Source organism: Lotus japonicus, chromosome 3, assembly GCF_012489685.1.
Source record: "Lotus japonicus ecotype B-129 chromosome 3, LjGifu_v1.2".
Taxonomy (NCBI): domain Eukaryota; kingdom Viridiplantae; phylum Streptophyta; class Magnoliopsida; order Fabales; family Fabaceae; genus Lotus; species Lotus japonicus.
This window is the reverse complement of record NC_080043.1, coordinates 6,473,328-6,494,126: the sequence shown is the minus strand read 5'-3', so window position 1 is coordinate 6,494,126 and position 20,799 is coordinate 6,473,328. Positions and strand designations below refer to the sequence as shown.

Here is a 20,799-nt window from a genome sequence, read left to right as displayed (position 1 = left end):
AGGTTATTCCATCACCCTACCTCCGCTAGGGTTTTGGACCTAGTGTCATCACTATTGTTTCTATATTGGAACAATTGGCGCTGTATGTGGGGATCAGTAAAAGGATTCCCTAATCACATGTTAGCACTTGTTTTCTCTGAGATTTTGTGAGGTTCTGAGTGATGGAGATGTGTCAGAGGCAACACAAAGTTTAAGCGGTGAGTCAGCGTGTATCACTCTCGCGTCGTAACATATCTAGAGGGAACAACCGGACATGGCTAAGTTCATATAGATTTGGGATGAGCAGAGCCAGATCTTGGAGCACAACAAGCTCAAGGATTAGCGGCACAACCCTTTAACTAGATATAATACATGTATGTTGCACGAGTTTATTCACAATAATTTTAACATTTTATAAAGATTATATATTTTAAATATATAAGTAAATATAAAAATATTTTTTAATCCAAAAATATGATAAAATTAAAATAATTGGGTGGGGAGTCTTCAATACATAGTATTAGAGTCCTATTTAGTATTTTATTGTTAATTAATTTTTGTTCTTGATATTTTTATTTATATAAAAAATGATTTGGTTTTTTTTATAATGATAACAACTTTTTCCTAAATTTATGATTTTTTTCCATTACATCCTAAATTTATTTATGATTGATAACTAATATTCTAACTATTTTAAATTAGGTGGCTTCTAGGATGAAAGAGGATGATAGGTCTTTCACAAGTGAAAGAGCAAAATTACCTGTTATAGCAAGTTAAGGTGACCTGTTAAGAAAAAAAATAAAAAACTAAAAGTTGCAATGTCAAGAAAATCCTTCACCCAAACCAAAATAAACCCTCCTTCACTCCCACCCTCCGCCGTCACCCCACCTCCTCCTCCCGGCGTGTCCTCCTTCGTGCTGGAGCGATGAGAGAACCGCCATCCTTCACCACCCACCTCGCATGCGTCGGGAGAAACAGTGTCACAAACTTCTTTGATTCTTCGCGCCCAGGAAAGAGATTGGTAGAAGGCTCATGGGCTTATAGATATTGGGCTAAAATATAGTTTCATACCATATCTCTTTTATTATTATTGTTTTATGATTCCAGCCTTTTATTATATTTCATGTTCTAGAGTATTCTATTACTTAGGATGGTGCCACATGTAAGGTCACTTTTCATTCCTTAAGTAAGTTAGTTACTATAAATTGTATTGCTTCCATTATGAAAGGTTAACAAGAAAATTGACAAACTTTTATTTTATCTTCTTTTCTTAGTTTTCTTTTGGTTTTCTTCCTTTGATTTTGCTTGGTAGAGAAAATCAAAGGAAGAAAATCAAAAGAAAACTAAGAAAAGAAGATAAAATAAAAGTTTGTCAATTTTCTTGTTAACCTTTCATAATGGAAGCAATACAATTTATAGTAACTAACTTACTTAAGGAATGAAAAGTGACCTTACATGTGGCACCATCCTAAGTAATAGAATACTCTAGAACATGAAATATAATAAAAGGCTGGAATCATAAAACAATAATAATAAAAGAGATATGGTATGAAACTATATTTTAGCCCAATATCTATAAGCCCATGAGCCTTCTACCATTACCATCCCCTCAAAGAGCATCCTTGTCCTCAAGGATGGGTTGGAAAAAAAAATGAATCCAAACGAGCTGACCCAATATCCAACACAAGTGTAACCAAGCAATGTGTAGAATCCATGTCAGAAGAGAACCATCAACTTGGCTAAATATAAAAGAAATGGCCAGCATGCTGAATGGGGGACTTAAGGGAGCATGGTATAGCGATAGAGCAACACAAGTAATATGGTGAACCATGTCCCAGGGGAAAACAATGCCATGGTTCAATTGAGAAGTAACAGATAGTTCAGGTGATGCATCCCAACGGTCAACGAGGAACCCAAGGAGATAGGTCCAGTGCTCCATAAGTGAGCCACGTGAATAGCAGTTGTCTCCCCAATATGTTCTGTATGTTAGTGAGGAAGGTTCTGCAGTCTCCTGTTTGTTGCAATAGAAACACCTAATGAAGGTCAACTGGCGGAACTTGCATAAGTGTGTTGAAGCAAGTTTATAGTGCAGGCCATTTGCAAGGAGCTGATGCAAAAAGGAAAGCCCAAGTGCGGTCCATCGCTCAATCAATGCTTCATGTGAAGAGAAGTTGTGACCCAACTGTGATTGGCAAGGGAGAAGATCAGGTGGGTCATGTTTGTGGGGGAAATCTCGGATAATCAAAGGTAATCCACGAGTCTTGTAGAAGTGTGCACGATCAGTAGCAAAAGAGTTGAGATGACATTGCTGAGAGTAGCACTTTGTGTGAAACAAAGAGCAGAAAAAAATACTGTCAGTTCTATCTAATGTAGCTAATATCCCTGGATCAAATGGCAGCAGAATTGGACCATACAAATCAATGAAGGATGCCAATTGTTGTATCTTTCTAGTCTCCACTGCTATCGCACTTAACTCCTTTAATATTGTGCTATGCCAGAGCACTATGTCCTCTATAGGGTGCAGTCCACCAGCAACAAAAACATATAACATAGGGTCAGAATATGCTTGCCTCATATACCAGTGAAGGTATTGGGTAATACAAGGTGCATGCTGAATTTCATAAACCAATTGATCTTGTCTCAGGTAACTTGATAAATCTCCCATATCATGTTTAAAGAAGTCACCATAGGCCAACAACAATTGTATAGCTTCATCCAGGTGTAGATGCGTGAATAGTGAGTTAAAATGAAAATCAATTTTAGGATACTTCTCAAACATTGAGACATCAGGATCAAACACTTCCAGAATCAATTCCAATGTTGGGATGAATTCTGTGAACTTAGGAGCTATCAGCAATGATGCAAACAACCCATGAACAAGAATACCAGTATTGTATAATTCCTCAATTGAGCTTTGTGCACAAGGTAAGAGAGAAACCTTTGTTGAAAGTATCTCATAGCTAGTAGAAAGTTCTTCCACCAACATAGGTTCCACAACAAAATCAGCCTTCTGAGTTGTTTCCTGCTCAGCTTTTGCTTCAGAGTTCAATTTAGGGACTATACCATTAGATTCACTCTTGGCTAGTAGAGAAAGCCTTTGAATTGGGGTTGGCAAATAATGAAGCATTGCATAGTGGCCACAGGCTTGAAAATAAGGAGCATTCAATATACCAGGATCAAATGTAGAGTTAGATAGTCCATGTTGGACAGAAGAATCAGCATCAGACAGACCAAACTTAAGCTCCATGAACTCAAGTGTGTGTGAACGGGAGCATGCAAAGTCTCCCATGTGCAGGGTCAAGTACAACGTAGGATAATCAAGCCAATTAGAGATAGAACCACATGTTATCAAAGTAATCTCCGGATCAAACAATTTCTGAATTAAACCAAGTATTTGAGGCATAGGTAGTGAGAAAATAAACCTTGCAACAAGAATTCCAGGATCAAACTGTAGTATGGATAGCTCAAGTAATCCAGATATTAGAGCTTCACAGTGAGGGTCTAATTGCATAAAGTGAGGAAATTGCCACCAAAGAAAACTAGTAAAGGGTAATTCCATAAGCAGGTCTGCTATGTTGTGATCAATGTGTGTCTGTGCATTCCCTCTTTTTGGCATTTTCTCAAACAGGTTGTGTGTATTAGGAATTGAATTAGATATCACCTGGTCAGAAACCTTGTAGGACCTACCCTTAGTCTTATCCATTGGTATATCCTCATACCCAAAATGAACCAACTGCGCAGATGAATCCAGGTGAGAATCCACTAAGGATGCAATTTCAAGGCCCTTATCAATCATCTGATTAGAAGACTTCATAGATTTTTCTTGATGTTTAGTCACTGCCAGAACCACATAGTAGGAATTTTTGTCCTGGACGAGAAAGTGTTCAGATTGAACTCGAGAGTCAGGGAACGAATTTATCAACATTGAAATCTGGCTAGAGTCATCATTGTTTTCGTCCTCTGATCTAGCTGTAGAGAGTGCTTCCACCTCCTTTTGGAGCAAGAGATCCTTGCCGCGTCGAGATTTAACCACTTGTGAATTTCCAAGAACGCACTGAGAGAGGTCATCATCCGGTAGAGTGAAAGTAGCATTGAAAATACCAGGATCAAATAGTTTGTTATCCATTTCACGTAACTCAGTCATCACATGATTTTCGGAATTAGCAACAACATTTTTCTTTTCAGATTCTTTCTCATGCATTTGATCAAGCAGTTGGGGTGCAGTTTGTGAAACAGTGTCTAATATAGGGAAAATAGTATCAGACCTAAGCTGGGACGGGATGGAAAGAACCTGGGTAAAGGTTGGAGCAGAGATAACCTTAGACTTCTCCATAACCAAATCTGGGGATGTAACGAGTGCAGATTTAATTTGAGGATCATCTTGGGAAATGTCCACAGATTCGGAGAGAGAATCAGGTGTCTGTAGAGTCCCACTGCACAAAGCAACACGCTGAGGAATAGCTTGGTCAGATGTGGTGGAAAATGCAACCTCTGATGTGGTTTGAAACCCAGAGTTGTGAGATTTTTCAGCTCTGCTTGAAGTTGGAACCGAGTTTGCATAGTGGAACAAATTCGTAAATGGCTTTGCAGCAGATTTCTTTGATCGGTTGTTTCCACTGTTGAAGACAACACTGTTTGTTATAAATTGCCACTTGAAATCATCCCTAAATTTCTCCCATGAGTCAATCTGATCATGCACTATCTCAAACCATGTTAAAGCTTGTCCTCTCATGCACTGAGCAAGCAGCTGGAAACGGGTTTCCCATGGGTAGGGATTCTGAAGGAAGTATAATCCAACCTCCAATAGCCAAGAACTTGGGTTTGCTCCATCGAATGAGGGAAGTTCTGAGCTATCCTTGGTCTTGTGCGTCTGAACTCGTGAAATATGTGGGTTATGGTTTGGGTAATAATATGGGGTTGGTGGGAGTTGTGGCGGTGAGTAATAAGCTGGGTGTTTTGAATGGTAGAAAGACATATCTGGGTGTGGGTGATGTGTATGAGTAATTTGTTGGTATTGGTGGGATGCATGTTGTGCGTATGCAAAAGAGGGTTGATGTGGTGGGTAGTAGGTGGAAGATGGTGATGGGTGTGTGGGTGGTGGGGGTTGAGGCGGAATATGTGGGTAATTTGTAACTGTATCATTGAACCCAGAATCAGTAGTAGTGTGCCCATAAAACTTGTTGTTCATGTTAGAAAGCCACAGTGAAATCATGGTTGGATCATGTATCAAATCCGAGTGAAGCAGAGCTTGCTGATACAGATTTGTTGGTAGAGGCATGAGTACAGAATGATGAAAGCACCAAATTGGTAGAGAGAAACTCTACCAAGCAAAATCAAAGGAAGAAAACCAAAAGAAAACTAAGAAAAGAAGATAAAATAAAAGTTTGTCAATTTTCTTGTTAACCTTTCATAATGGAAGCAATACAATTTATAGTAACTAACTTACTTAAGGAATGAAAAGTGATCTTACATGTGGCACCATCCTAAGTAATAGAATACTCTAGAACATGAAATATAATAAAAAGCTGGAATCATAAAACAATAATAATAAAAGAGATATGGTATGAAACTATATTTTAGCCCAATATCTATAAGCCCATGAGCCTTCTACCAGAGATCAAGCTCATCTCCCAGTTCTCTTCATCCTCTATCCAAGGCACCACTTTCAGCAACCCAACAAACACACTCTAAGAGCAACACGAGCACCACTTTCAGAAATCGACTTCCCCCTTTTCATTTTATTCTCTTCAATGTTATGAATGGTGTGAGATGCTTGGGATTTCATTGAAAGAAACAAGTAATTTGAGTTGTGCAGTGGTGGATTTTTTCTGTTGATTTCGTTGGATGCATTTCTTGATTTGGGTGTTGCAGGAAAGTTTTATATTTGGGATTTGATTTTGTTGGACTTGGATCATTGTGCATATTGTGGTTTGGTGGCAGAGGTGGTGCACGATGGTGGCTACTGTGGTGGGTGACGGTGGTGGCTAGAGGCAGTGACGGCGACGGTTGTGTTAGTGGTAATAGGTGGTGCTTGGTGTTAGGGTCCATTGGTGAAGAAGAGGGTATATTGGTAAAAGACGAAGATACCAGCTATGACATAATTGGGTTTTAAAATTAATTTAAGGGTAAATATGTAATATTCTGCAATAAAAGATGGTCTTTCATCTATGAAAGACCCACTTGCACCTCCAATGCTAAAGGGCTCTTAAACACTATTCTGCACTATTCATGTGGGCCCGTACTGCCACATCAGACTTAAGAGCCTGAAGCAAATTTTACTCCAACCCATGGGCTCTTAAATTACTATTACAAGGGTCTCACCCGTGTCCCACCATACAACATTAATTTATAATATTTTACTTTCACCCAATTTAGATTTAAAATTTAATATTAAATCAATACTATAACTAAATTTAATTATTTCCTTTTAATTTCCTTAATACTACAATTAAATATTAATGTTTGGGCTGAAAGTAAAAAAAACATTGGGCTGAAAGTAAAAAAAAAAAAATCAATTGGACTGAAAGTGAGAATGACCGGGTAAACCGGTCAACTCAAGCCCTAACGGGAAAAAACCGGCTCCAGCCGGTCCACAACGGCTTGATGACCAGCTTAGCAGGTCACCCCATATATAAACCTCATTTCTTCTCCCTTCCTCACATTTTAACCTAGCCGCTCCTCTCTCTTTCTCTCTGATTCTTCATCTTCTTCCGCTTCTCTTCCTCTGATTTTTTCCTCTTCTTCTGGTCTTCTTCAAACCCTATTCTTCCTCTTCCTCTCCTCTTGCCCCCTCCACCATTTTCGCCCCCCAACCGCCACCAAAGCTTCAAACTGGACCCAACCCTACCCCAACGCCCCCAAGCAACGATTTTTTCACCAAATCGGAGTCAACAAGCACATGGATCGGACATGCAACGATCTGATGATGAATTTTTTTAATGTAAATATCAATGTGCAGTGTAAAAGTTTGATTATTTATTGTAAAATTTTGAATTTTTGTTGTAAAGTTTGATTTTTTTATGTAAAGTTTGAATTTTTATTCATAAAGTTTTGATTTTGTTTCTATTAATGGTGCTTCTTCCCATTCTGTTGTTGATTTAGCATTCAGTTCCTTCCCTCTAACATCAGTTGATGAACAAGTGAAAGAAAAAAAAAATATTTTAACTAAGAGCCCAAAAAGCAAAGGCTCTTGCGCAAGAGCCTCTGCACTGTAGCTAAGAGCAACTCCAATGCCTTGGGCTCTTATCTGAGCTCTTATACACTATTCAGCACTATTCTGCACTATTCATGTGCCACGTCAGACTTAAGAGCCTGCTAAGAGCCTGAAGCAGATTTTGCTCCAATGCATGGCTCTTAAATTACTATTACAAGGGTCCCACCCTGTCCCACCATACAACATTAATTTATAATATTTATTTTCATCCAATTTAGATTTAAAATTTAATACTAAAGCAATACTATAAATAAATTTAAACAATAATTAAATTTAACTATTTCCTTTTAATTTCTTAATACTATAATTAAATATTAATGTTTGGGCTAAAAGTTCAAAAAAAAAAAAAATTGGGCTAATTAAAGGAGTCCAAAGAGGAAAAAACCGGCCATGCCGGTCAAAAAAAGCCCAAATGGCCACAAAACCTGCTCCAGCCGGTCAACCAGGGGCTCCAACGGCTGGATGACTTGCTCTGCTGGTCACCCCCTATAAAAGCCAAACCTCACCTCCTCTTCACTCAAAACCCTAGCCGTCCTCTCCCTCCTTCTCTCATCTTCTGAACCTTTCCCAATAGGTCACCACCGCCACCAAACAACCACCACCACCACCGAACATACGATTCGCCCCCCAAAACCCTTGTTCGATCATCCACTCTTTCTCTCTTCCTCCTCTTCCTCTTCCTCACCCACTTACTGTCTCTTCCTCCTCTTCTCGCTCTCCCACACGTTCTCTCCAGCCAATACCACAAACCGCCACCAACCCGCTACGCTCCGGGCCCAACGCTCCCAAACCGCCACACTCCGGCCACGATCCAGCCGCCACCGCCCCTCTTTCATACGCTCAAGGCCTTAAAAGTCGGAAAAGAGCTTCCTTTTCACACATGCAAGCAGTTTTTGTTGATCTTCGTCAGTTCCTTTACTCTTCTATCGTATTTCTCTCATTTCCCTTCTAGATCGGAGCCAAAACGACCGGATCGGAGCTCCTGTTCTTCCACACAGTCAAGATCACACCCTTTCAGCTTCTGTGTTTTTTTTATTTTTCTTTTTTCTATGTATAAAAATTCATCTTATGTAGTCAATAAATTTGTTAATCTTCTGAACATTTCATTATAATTTTATAATTATTTATTGTTGAATAAAATTTCTGGAATCGTGGTTCATGTTATGTTGATGTTCATTCTGTTTCCTTTCCCTCTGAAATCCGTTGAAGCAAGTGAGAGAAAATATTAATTTTTTAATCTAAGAGCCCATAAAGCAGGGGCTCTTGCACAAGAGACCCTGCACTGTAGCTAAGAGCCTCAAGGCCAACTCCAACGCTGGCAAAAAACAAGAGCCGACTCTTAAGCCCTCCAGCTGGGCTAAGAGCCCAGCGTTGGAGATGCTCTAAGGGCTTCTTCCTGCCAACTCAGCACTCTCCAATGGAGGAAAAAAATAAGAGCCGGCTCTTAGCAACTCCAGCTGGGCTAAGAGCCCAGCGTTGGAGTTGCTCTAAATTAATACACAATAAGTTATTAATTTTTATAAGAAACCAAAAAGTTTATGATTAAAGTTAAATATTTTTTTTTTCCTCTTGTAACAAAAAAACAAGTTAAATAAAATTAATAACATAAAATAGTTATCTATAAATAAAAGTTTAACTAATTATATTTTTTTATCTTTTAGTTTTATATATATACACCCTCCGGCCACTATTATAAGCAAAAGTTAGCTTTTTAGGTTTATTCAATAAATGATGTATGTAGTCATTAAAATGGTCACATACATCATTTATTGAATGAACCTACAAAACTAACTTTTCCTTATAATAGTGACCGGAGGGTGTATATGTCCCCGTTGGATAGCTCAAGTGGTAGGTGCTGGGGGCATATGAGTTGGATAGAGGGGTTCCACGGATCGATTCTAGACTTTTAGTGACAAGAAATTTTTTTATGTGAGAGTGAGAGTAATCAATAAGCCATTAGAAATAGAAAAAGGGACGTAAGAGAGAAAGGGACTAAGTGTTGTGTTGAAGAATGCTGGTTATGTATCTTGTCTAGATTCAATCAGAAAATAATATACATATATAGCATTAGCATTACATTAATTACATGCATGGCAACGGTAATAATGTATATATGGAAGGGATATTAAGAGAATTCATGGTGGTTATTATGATTTGATTCCATGAATCAATCCTCTGCAATTACTGAGATTTTCTTCCAAACTAATATATTTTATTCTCAACAAATACTACATTGTCTAGAGAGTCTGGAAGCCATACGTAGTATTTCGATCTCCTTCCTTCTCCCACACAATGGAGGATGATATGCAAAATAAAGTCCAACCACACGTAGTTCTTCTTTCCAGTCCTGGTTTGGGCCACCTCATCCCCGTTATCGAGCTCGCCAAGCGCTTCCTCCTTCACCACAACTTCAAAGCCACCATCCTTGCCGTCACAACCCAAACCTCTGAAGCTGAACGTGAGGTCCTCAGATCATCCTCCTGCGATGTCATTGAGATACCAGTGCCGGACCTTCCCACCCTCACTACTGAAGTTGTTGTCTTCACTCGCCTCTGTCTGGCAATGCGTGCTACTGTGCCTGCCATCCGATCAGCGCTCTTGAACATGCCTCTCCGTCCCTCCGCTTTCATTGTCGATCTTTTTGGGACAGATTCCTTGCCGCTCGCTGCAGAACTCAATATACCGAAATTCTTCTATGTGGCCTCACACGCTTGGTTCCTGTCATTGGTTGTATATTCCCCTGTGCTGGACAAGCTTATCGAAGGATCATATGTTGATCATGGAGAACCGCTTCAAATCCCAGGGTCCAGCCCGGTTCGACTAGAAGACATCCTTGACTCGATGTTGGACCGCAACGACATGCAGTACAAAGAGTATCTATCCATAGGGAACGGAATCACAAGAAGCGATGCGGTTTTGGTCAATACTTGGGAGGAGCTTCAGCCTAGAGACCTCAAGGCATTGAGGGACAATGACTTAATGGGTCAGGTCCTCAAGGTCCCAGTGTACGCGGTGGGACCCATTGTGAGGGAACCCGTTTTGGAAACGAGTTCGGTTTTGCAGTGGCTGGACAAACAGCCAAGGGAGTCAGTGGTTTACGTGTCATTCGGAAGTGGAGGTACAGTGTCGTATGAGCAGATGCGAGAGATAGCTTTTGGTTTGGAGATGAGCAAGCAGAGGTTTGTTTGGGTGGTGCGCACACCCTCAGAAGGAGTTACAAACGCAGCATATTTCACAACGGGGGGAAGTAGTTATGATTGGGATGGTGTGTTGCCAGAAGGGTTTTTTGAGAGGACTCGGGAAGTGGGGTTGTTGGTCCCACAATGGGCCCCACAGGTAATGGTGTTGAGGCACTCTTCGGTTGGTGGGTTCTTGTCGCACTGCGGATGGGGTTCGACACTGGAGAGCATCACGAGTGGCGTGCCTTTGATCGCATGGCCATTGTACGCAGAGCAGAAGATGAACGCGACAATGCTTACGGAGGAGCTGGGTGTGGCAGTGCGTACAAAGGTTTTGCCCACGAAGAAGGTGGTAGGGAGGGAAGAGATCGCGTGCATGGTGAGAGAAGTTATTCAGTTGCGTGACGGGAGGAGTAGTGTCATGATGGAGAAAGTGAAAGAGATCAAGCATAGCGCTGAAAAAGCTTTGTCACCTGGTGGCTCCTCCGATACTGCGTTGTCTCAAGTAGCAAAAATGATCAAAGGTTGAACGGAAGTAAATTAATAAATTTACTTAATAAATAAATTAAGTATAAAAAAATAATAAAATATTATTAGCTATTTTATGTTTACTCTTCATACAAATAAAATTGAGAAATAAAAAATAATATTGGTACCAAAGTTATTCTAGCATTATATTGAACTTTTTTATATTAGTATGAATTATTCTTAGCTTAATTGTCAAATTAGTCATGATGTTGGGCATTGGATTTCACTTTCGTCCCTTGTTGGAAAATTTACAGCAATATACCCTTGCACTAAGCAAGGTCACTAGAGGGCAGACTAGGGCTAACGTGGCATTGTTCAATTATTTTTAATTAAATTTTAAATTACACATATATAATTAATAATTTTAAAATTAATGAAATTTTAGAATATAGAAACCCTGAAAACCCATCATTTTCACCCCTTCTTCCATCAACTTCATCATATTCATCATCATTAAAAAATAAAAACCCACAAAATTCATCATTTTCATCCCCATGGTTTTAATTTAGTAATGGCAAGTGGTAAACAATAAGAATAATTAAATTTTAAAAATATTATTAAATCTATTTACTTTTTAAAAAATATTCTATATTTAAATTTTAAATTTATAGTAACTAAATAATTTTAACTTATCAACAATAATTAATAATCAATAAATAAATAAAATTTATATTTTACTATAAATACAAGTTCTTATATAAAATATAAACATTAAAATCTAAGTCATAGCGACGGTGAAAATGTAACACGCAATTGGATTCTAACCAAGCCTCTCACTTAGGATAACCTCTACACATGTAGACATGATAATATATCGTATAAGATTATATTATCCTGTTTTAGGTAGTGCTTGACTTACCTTCTTTTTAACTTTTAAGCCAAAGTTTGGTCAAACACCATTTTTAACAAGATCTTAGAAAATAAGTATTTTTTTTACAACTGCAACAAACAACATATTACAACACTATATCATTACAATGTCATATCATATCTAGTTATCCTACCCCACCAAACGCACACTAAAGTGACAAGAACATGAGTATTTAAGAACAATTTAACATATATTTCTGGTTCGACCATTGCCTCACAAGTCACACCCATAGTGTTCAATATAGGATATGAATATCATGTTACCCGACGCATGTCGCACAGAAGTAGCACCAATGCGTTGATTTATAATGCAATTGTATCCCAATACCTGTTTGCCTGTTTCAATATAGCTTAGATAGCAGTTTTGGTCACCTAAAAAACCTAAGAATATGGTACGCGCCTGATAGGGACAATTGCAGTACTTGTGTTAGAATGAGCAGAGGAGCCATCAAGCAATCTTTCAGCTTTGCAATTCCCATAATAGACATCAAAAGGAGAAACTATACAATGAAAGCTGTAAGAAAACAAACTCGCCTGACATATTATACAATTATAATATGCAGAAAATTCTGAGGGGTTCAGCAGGTATACAAAAACAATTTTGCCCACAGCATTCATGGTGACCAAAGTTCCTGTATTTTAGGCACCAACCTGCATGTTCTCTTGCTTGCCCCAACCCCCACCACTGCCTAACATTTTCTATCGTGAACTTTGGTGTCATGATAACACATTTCAGGTATGGCAATTAATCAGGCTAGGATCAGGGAAACATCCCCTCAAGATATTCATCGATGTTGTCATCATCATCAATTTTATGATCACTGGGAGAAATCGTAGCTCTTTTCCCTGTAAACACAAGTTAAGAAAGTTAAATTCATTACAGACAATTCAATGTTGAGACAAAATATCTAGAGCAGAAAAAGATTTCCAAACATTAGAACATACTATAAATAAGCAAGTCACGTAGGCAACGTATGTTGCCATCATCGTGGTTAAAAAATGACCAAATTTTCAACAGCTTCACCACTTAATTTACTCCTTCTAATAGATAAGTGGGAGTAAGTTCGCAATCCCTCTTACACCCTCTTGTTTTCTCGAAGGAGTAAGTTAACAAGATATAAATTATTTATTAATATAATCCCAAAATCGTAGATTACTAACTTACTCCTTCGAAAAAACAAGTGGGAGAAAGTTAGCAAACCCCCTTTACATTAGAGTAAACAAGGTGTCACATAAGGTTTTTCATTACTAGTAAAGGCTGTTATTTTCTGACCAAGCTTCTCATTAGTTATATTTCTTATGTAACAGAAATGTCAGAAAAGAGGTAAGTCAATAAATAACCAAAGATAAAGCAAATATGCTGCTAAAAAGGGTACCATAACCCCAGACCTGCCCGTCATTGTACATTTTGAAAGCTTTTAGCCATACAGTCCACACACATTATCCTTTGGAAGACAAGAGGGGGCAGGTGATGCAGGGGGAGAAAAATGGAGGAGCTGGAGGGGGGGGGGAGGTGACCCAGGGGGAGAATGGAGGAGGGTTTGGTATGATGGTTTGTTGTGTGACGAGGAGGAGGGAACGAGAAGGAGGGGTTGGGGTATTGTTATGGTGATGATGGTTTGTTGTGTGGCGAGGAGGAGGGAACGAGAAGGAGGTGGTTTGGGTGTTTCAGGCTTTCAGCGTAGGTGGAGATGAAGATGGAGGAGGGATTAGAGATTAATGATTTGAGATTAGGAATTGTTTACGATTTTTGTTTATTTATTTATATTAATTATATAGGTGTCATCTAATTTTTGATTGAAAATTTAAGTTTCCACATCAGCTTAATTAAATGACGTGATCAACTCAGGCAGCAATGAGGACTAAAATCAGAAAATTCAAAAGTTTTAGGGACCCAAATGCAACATTGTCTGACAAGGGACTAAATTCAACCGACGATATAGTTTGAGGGGCCAAAAACATATTTAACCCTTTGAAAAAAGAAAGGTTAAATTGCAAAAACGACCAGGTCTATCCTACAATATAAACAAATGATAAAATTTGAATATGCAGAGATTATCATGTGATTATGAAAATATGGCCAACCAAATCCAATTGTAAAATAGGGCAACTTCAAACCTTTCTGTCTTCTCTCTTTGCTTTCTTGAAACTCATCTAGATCATCATCACTCTTTGAACGATTCCTAAAAATGAAAAGATTCAATCTCCATAATTTTGAGAAAATAAAATGAAAAGATAAGAAATGGTTGGTGGAAGCAATGTTCTACCTCTTTCTTCTGTCCTGTTCTTGCTGTCTTTTTTCTAGTTGCTCCTTCTCTTTCTGCCTCTTGTAGTTAAGTTTCCGTGCACACCTATTAAAATATAACCGAGAAAAAAAAATGAAACAGAAATTTGATTTGCCACAAAACCTTTAAAATGTTAAGGTCACAAGAAAAACACTTGATGACTTCAAAGGAGACACTTCCATTCAAACAGATTGAAGCTTATCCTCAGTTTTAAAAAAGGAATGTACAAAACAATCATAAAATGAGAACGTTCAGTGAGTCAACAAATTTACATTATAAGTGTCAGGGCATGTCTGGGATTTGTTTGTAAAATTCAAAAGTTTGCATAGAAAATAGAAATACTTCAGCAAAAATTCCATTTGGAAGAATCATCTAACGTTTGTGAGTTTTATCAGGAAGTGCTTCGGTGAAATTTCATTTTGTTCAGGTATAGTTATAGAAACAACTTTCTGTGTCAATAAATAAAAAAAGGGTATATGGAAAGAGTTTTTTTTAGTCAATAACAACAATATGACAAAAAAATCTATCATTATTGAGGAAGTTACATCAGTGAGCTTCAAAACCATTATGGTTAACGCGGATAATCTTACACTGATTCTGCATCAAATCTCATAGAATAGCATTAGCACGTTTCCATTGAAAATTGAAAGTAACTTTAGAAGCCAGGGAGAGATCAAGAAAACTTTAAAGGAATCTCAAACAAGCAATCACTTTGAAAGGTTGACAAACAATCATTTTGAAGAGTACTCAATCATGATCAGGATCAGATGATCCAACTCAAAACATAATTTTAATATAATAAATGAACAGGGTACAGATTAACAAGTCATTTCGGAAGGACCATTTATACTGACATTTCCGAAGCGATGCAATTGACATCCCATGCAATTACCAAAACAGGATTTACAAAAAGCAAGAGTTTCACTTTTTGCACAGGCATACCAAAGCAAACCCCTTGAAGTAAATTTGTTTAAACATTAAACCATAGAAATAAGACAGTGTATAGCAATAACCAGATAGGGAACAAGCATTTATCAAATTCGAATAGGAAGTGTCATTCAGGAGGTATGTAGAATCCCAAAATAAAAGTTTCAAGTGAATTTCCAGTATGGAAGAAAACAACAGCATAAGCAACAAAAACAATGCTGTCTCATACTGACTAACCTCTCACATGTTACCAATTTAACTAGGGCTTGTTTATTTTCTCCAGCTTCAAAGTAACAAAAGTTCACCTGTAATATGAAGCCAATAGTATAAAGGAATGGAAACACCTAATGATACAAACACAAATTATGGCTTCTCAGCTCTCGAGCAGAGCCAAAGCAGCTGATAGAATGATCAATGTTATCTAGCGTTGTATGAGAAACGAAAGGAAAGCATATGCTGAAACAATTATATGTACGTGCAACTAGAAACCTAGAGTCCTAGACACATTAAAACCAGGCATAATGATACATGTTTCTAACAAATGTAATGCAGCCCTGAAACAAGGCGAACAACAAAAAAATCCAAATTGAATCAATTAATACCATTAGATTGTATCTAAATCCAAATTTAGAGTGATTAAAATAAGGTTCCATGTAATGATTATGATTTTTTTCTAATGTTTTCTTAGGTCCTATCCTCCCGCATTTGATTTGACTATCTTTCATCTCCCTCGCTGGCAGACTAAGGAAATGGATTGATGAATAATAATAGTAAGTGATGTTTACCTCGTAGCTTGCTAATCCATCTTTCTCATCGCAATGCTTATTACCACATATGAACTGGCCTGCAAAGTAATTTACCAATTAATTTTCAAATTGAGAAGGAATCTATACTATAGGACCAATTAAAGATAACTACTACTACAGCAATGTAGACATAACAGGAAAAGCAAATGAGAACAATATAAGACTCTATCTTGTTGACTTATGACCTATAGCACGAGAATTTTATGTCCTACCTTGGTTAAGTTTAAAATATTCGTGCAGAAAATGTTTATGAAGTTTAACAACTGAAAATGAAAGATTATGGGATATCATATAAAATTTTGAGATAGTTTTATACTCCCTGTGCCATTTAGAACTGAAAGAGGGTCAATGAAACAAAGTGATAGGAGGATTGAGGTTGAGAAATGACATTGAAGTTTTGTTACTCAGTAAGAAATAAGTTGAAACTAAGGAACAAATTTCTAAGCTTAAATAGTTTCTTCTTCCTCTTCCCCCTAGTGCTACTTCCTTTTCCTCCAAATGTCATTTCTTCTTCTATAAAAGAAAACAAAAGTGCCAGCTTTGCTGGTTTTTGTGCCCTGTAGAGGAGGGTTGTATTATATATCTTTGACATTACCCTCATCAATATATATTTTGCTTTTGAAAAAAAAACCCAAAAGAAGTATGGAGACAAGGCCTTTAAGTCCAAAAATAGATCATTAATAGAGAATATTTTCAAAACCAATAAATACAACTTTAATTTTTCTTTTAAAGAAATGTCTGCAGATGTACAGAGTAGGTGAAACTCAAAAGATTGGTTCATACAATTTAAGTTCTACCAGAGGTGCAGAGTAGGTGAAATTCAATTAAATTTTAATAAATCAGACAAGGCCTACAAGGCATTTGTTTTCAGAAATAGTCCTAGTGAGACAACAGAAGGAAGCAAGGGAATCAGTAGCAAAACTAGCCAATGAAAGAAGAATCAATACCCTTGCCAGATATGACTTCCTTCTCTGTCCTCCACCTGAGGCCAATCTACAAAGAAAAATGCACTTTATTAGCATATCTGCATATGATCTTTTAAAATGAGCTTTTAGATTTAACGAAAACCCTCTATTACCACCATCTCATGAACATGAAATGAGGGACGGAGAAACCTTATATCTGAAGAATTCAAATGTTAACAATACAACAATACAAATTAACCAATGTTATCTTAAAGAAGGATATTTAAAAAACTACAGTGGGTTTTAACTAGGAGTGAAAGAATGGAAAACGGATATGATAAGGAGGCCACAGCAGGAGGTACCATTATTTGTCTGTATTCAAATGTTTACAATAAAATAATACAAATTAACCAAGGTTACCTTAAAAAAGGATATTTAAAAAACTACAGTGGGTTTTAACTAGGAGTGAAAGAATGGAAAACAGATATGATAGGAAAGACCACAGCAGGAGGTACCATTATTTGTCCTAGACATCTAGTGGCACAAACCTCACCATTTAGGCAGAGGAAGGTATAGGAACAGGTTATGGATTCCTACCCTGAGTGCTAGTGAGATTCACCATAACTAAGAAAAAGGATTAAAATGTTATTTTATTGTCTAAAGAGATAGGGTCAGCATCAATTGAGCCCTTAATACAGAATTACTTAATTGGAGACAATATTATCTCTCAGAAAGTAAACTGATATTTAAGAACTTGTCAAGGGATAAATATTAACTGTTGAAGACAACATAGGTTTTTGGTCATAAACATAAAATATGTTATATTTAGCAATCTAGCAAAAAAATATTTTAAAGATAATGAGTATTACCTTACCGCTTTTATACTGTGACATATCAGCAATGCAGTATCTTACAAGGATTTAAGGTAACAAGCAAATAAGTAGTGCTAAATTCAAGAACAGAGTACAGTTAGATGGTCAATGCAAAGTTGCAAACCATTATAAAATGCATACATAACAGCCTTATTTCCAACAAACCGGTGAACAACTCAAGGGTTCAACTATTTCATAATCAATGTGCACAAATCAAATTAACAAAGATTGTCAAATTTACATAGACAACTCTTGGTGCATGAGGTAGAAAAGCTCCAGGTTGATTAGTAACCAGAGCTCTCTGAAATCTGAATTTGTGCTAATAGCTCTTACGAGTACATTATCCACAATCCTTCTCCCACAAATTTAATAAAATTTATAATTCAAACCCAATGCCAATATTACACAACTAAAAATAAATATAAGAAGCTCGTGCAACATAAATAAGTATTAAAAAATGGAAGTTTGTAAAGGATACTCCTTAAAAAGTTTATCATAATAACGCTTCACCAGCCTTTGTTCCCATGATGGGTCCATATCATCTTCCTCCGACCGTATGAATCTTGCAATTCATTTGTATTAACAACATCAAAATTCTGACAGACAAGTTCAGAGAAGAGGTGATAAGGGAGGAAGGAAAAATATTTTTCCTAATAATAAAAAGGCAATTCATAACAGAAGCTCAAAATGGATCTTAAGTAGGGCAAAAAATTAACTCATGTTCATGATGGTTTCAGTAGAGCTGCACAGAAGCAGAAAAGGCTGAATTCATAAGAATATAAGCACCACGATAACCATGATGTCACTCTTATAGCTCAAATCACCTATGTGTGTGTAGCATAATGCAAGACAATGTATTATGATATTCTAAGAAAACTCAAAAGGCTAGGTGACCACTAAAATGAAAATGGAGAGCTAGCAAAATAATTAAAATTTATGAAGAAATTCCCACGAAAATGATATTCTAATTTAATTATTTTATAGCAGAGGAGACATTATACAAGGCAAGATGACAAGCTTACCTGTATCCTTCTCTAAGCGTATCTTGATCGGTTTTAATAGGTAACCTTACGTTTGACGGCTTTTCTTTCCCATAGAAACTAACTGTAGGCAAAAAAAAGAAATATTAGAGGAATTTCTGGTTAGAAAATAATACAGTTAAACACAAAACATACTATGCTGAAATTTCATGGAAAATTAAAATATTAAACAGCAGTACCAAGACGATAAAATGAACTTGAAGCATTTATAACTGACATGATTGCAGTATACTACAATGGGATAAAACTTCTGTCAGAACAACAATGGTAATCCCGGCGGGATCCCGGGTTCCCATCCCATCCCAGCCATATCCTGGGACGAATTTTCCCATCTCAGCCCAGTTCACTGTCCTGGCCATCCCAGCTGGGATCCCGTCGGGATGGTGAAAGCCCCAGTTTTCTAAAAATGCTCTCCAAATGTAAACGTTGTGGTTTTATTTATTTATGGGTATTCCGGGTTTTCGCAACAGAAAAAACCCTAGCACTTTGATTTTGTTAATTGTTAGATCTTTCCCTCTCTTCTACCCACTTCGACCCTCTTCTCCTCTATTCTATCTTCGCACCTTCCCTCTATCCGACCCAGAACCAGCCAACGACCACCACGACAGGCCCTCTGACCTTTCTCCGGCGAGCGTCACCTCTGCTCTACCTACTTCTACCCTCTTCTCCTCTGTCCTATCCTGTATTTATCATTGATTTAGTATGTATATATATAGTATAAGTTACCCATAATATAGACAGAAATTCACTATCCCAGCAGTCCCGCTTTACGGGATCCCGCTATCCCAGTTTTGAGGCTGGCCGCGACAAGCTGGGAACCGGGATTGACAACATAAAATGGTAAATACTTATGACTCTGATATGGTCCACCAAAAATTAAGGACCTGTTTGGTATAAATGCATTTTGTGTTCTTATTTCTTGTTTTCATTAATAATTATAAGTTATTTCCAATTAGTTTCTATTATATGTTTACAACTTGTTTTCATCATTTTCAATACAAATCTGTGTCACACTATTGTAATTATTACTGAAAACAAGAAATGACAAAATAAAACATTTCCTTAACCTAAACAAACCCTAAATTTTCGGAACGGCCATTCAGATCAAGGTCCATTTATCGGTTTCTAATCTCTCCATCAAACCTCCAACATAAATTCACAAATTCTGATCACTAAACTAAAAAATTTAGGAAAAGAATGCAAGCAAATCACAGGTTACAGTTAGTAACAAGAGGTTATTTCAAATATGAGGATGATAGTAGCTTCCTTCTTTCTCACTGAAGGAGACTGTTCATCATCCAGTTGCTGTAGGACACTAGGAACCAACCAAATCATGAGCTCAAAATTTGATTAATTCCTTATTGTCCACTCATAAACCCAAAAAACCACCCTAAATAGTTGAAATTACATGACTAAACATGAAAACAGAAAATTGTAACAAATAATCACTGATTTGATTCAACTATCACTAACAAGCACACCAAATAATCTAACAATTTCACATTTCAACAAAGAAGCAGTGATTTGAGAAAAAGGGAGGTGATACCATAATCGTTGATGAATTTTTTGTGGCGGTCGTATGCATTGAGGCCTCGAATATGCGCCTGGTACTGCCTGCAATTGCAATTACAAGTGTAGGTTATGGAGAAAACGGAACGAGAAATCAATGGATGAATGAAAGAGGGTGTGGCGAAACGCACTGTTTTCTCTCTTCTCTGTCGAATATCGTCGATTTCAGAGACCCTAACGATGCCATGATCTGATCTCGCACCCGAAACGACGAGGGAAGGGTTTCCGTTCGGAGAACAAAGATTCACTTTTTCATTCGGTTGCACGATATGCCGTTTCACACGTGAATTTTATAACGCTTAATTTCACTTTTGGTCCTCTAACTTTTCCTTTTATGAGAAAACCGTCCCCAACTAATAAATTAGCAAAAATATCCTAAAGTCACCATACCATCTGTTAACATTTGGTCCCTTTACTATTTTTATCCAAAATTTGAGGGACCAAAACTGCAACTAATTCAACTTCCTCACCAGCATGACCTGCATTTTTGGTCCCCCAATTATCCATTTGGGCCACTTAGTTGTACTTTTGATCCCTCAGACAGTTAGATTTTGGATGGAAAATACCAACTCAATATTAAAAAAGGATTTTTTAAATATAATAAATTAAATTATTCTTAAAATAAA

The 20,799-nt window shown here is 37.3% G+C and overlaps 2 protein-coding genes across 3 annotated transcripts; one reads left to right on the top strand and one right to left on the bottom strand.

The window, feature by feature from the left end:
* Positions 1 to 9,349: 9,349 nt before the first annotated feature.
* LOC130743493 (anthocyanidin 3-O-glucosyltransferase 5-like) lies at positions 9,350 to 10,900 on the top strand. The gene has a single exon (XM_057595745.1). It carries the CDS (start codon positions 9,485 to 9,487, stop codon positions 10,898 to 10,900), a length of 1,416 nt encoding a protein of 471 aa, XP_057451728.1. The 5' UTR covers positions 9,350 to 9,484.
* Positions 10,901 to 11,783: 883 nt separating this feature from the next.
* On the bottom strand, positions 11,784 to 20,441 carry LOC130748039 (uncharacterized). Of its 2 annotated transcripts, XM_057601124.1 has the most exons (11): positions 20,305 to 20,441; positions 20,151 to 20,218; positions 18,587 to 18,668; positions 18,043 to 18,126; positions 17,562 to 17,601; positions 16,735 to 16,780; positions 15,767 to 15,825; positions 15,219 to 15,286; positions 14,037 to 14,120; positions 13,888 to 13,952; positions 11,784 to 12,615 (listed from the first exon to the last, which is right to left on the bottom strand). In XM_057601124.1, the coding sequence occupies exons 1-11, from the start codon at positions 20,358 to 20,360 to the stop codon at positions 12,530 to 12,532; spliced, it is 738 nt and encodes a 245-aa protein (XP_057457107.1). In that variant the 5' UTR covers positions 20,361 to 20,441; the 3' UTR covers positions 11,784 to 12,529. The 2 variants fall into 2 exon arrangements, with proteins under 2 accessions (XP_057457107.1, XP_057457108.1); XM_057601125.1 differs by lacking the exons at positions 17,562 to 17,601; positions 18,043 to 18,126 and having other exon boundaries at positions 16,735 to 16,769.
* Between the last annotated feature and the right edge of the window lie 358 nt (positions 20,442 to 20,799).

Bases quoted from the DNA above. Each gene is read 5' to 3' on its own strand.
- LOC130748039 (XM_057601124.1), bottom strand. From the start codon at position 20,360: ATGGCATCGTTAGGGTCTCTGAAATCGACGATATTCGACAGAGAAGAG. The intron at 20,219-20,304 runs GTGCGTTTCGCC...TTGCAATTGCAG, and splicing joins GACAGAGAAGAGAGAAAACA to GCAGTACCAGGCGCATATTC. The intron at 15,287-15,766 runs GTAAACATCACT...TTCATATTACAG, and splicing joins ATGGATTAGCAAGCTACGAG to GTGAACTTTTGTTACTTTGA.
- LOC130743493 (XM_057595745.1), top strand. From the start codon at position 9,485: ATGGAGGATGATATGCAAAATAAAGTCCAACCACACGTAGTTCTTCTT.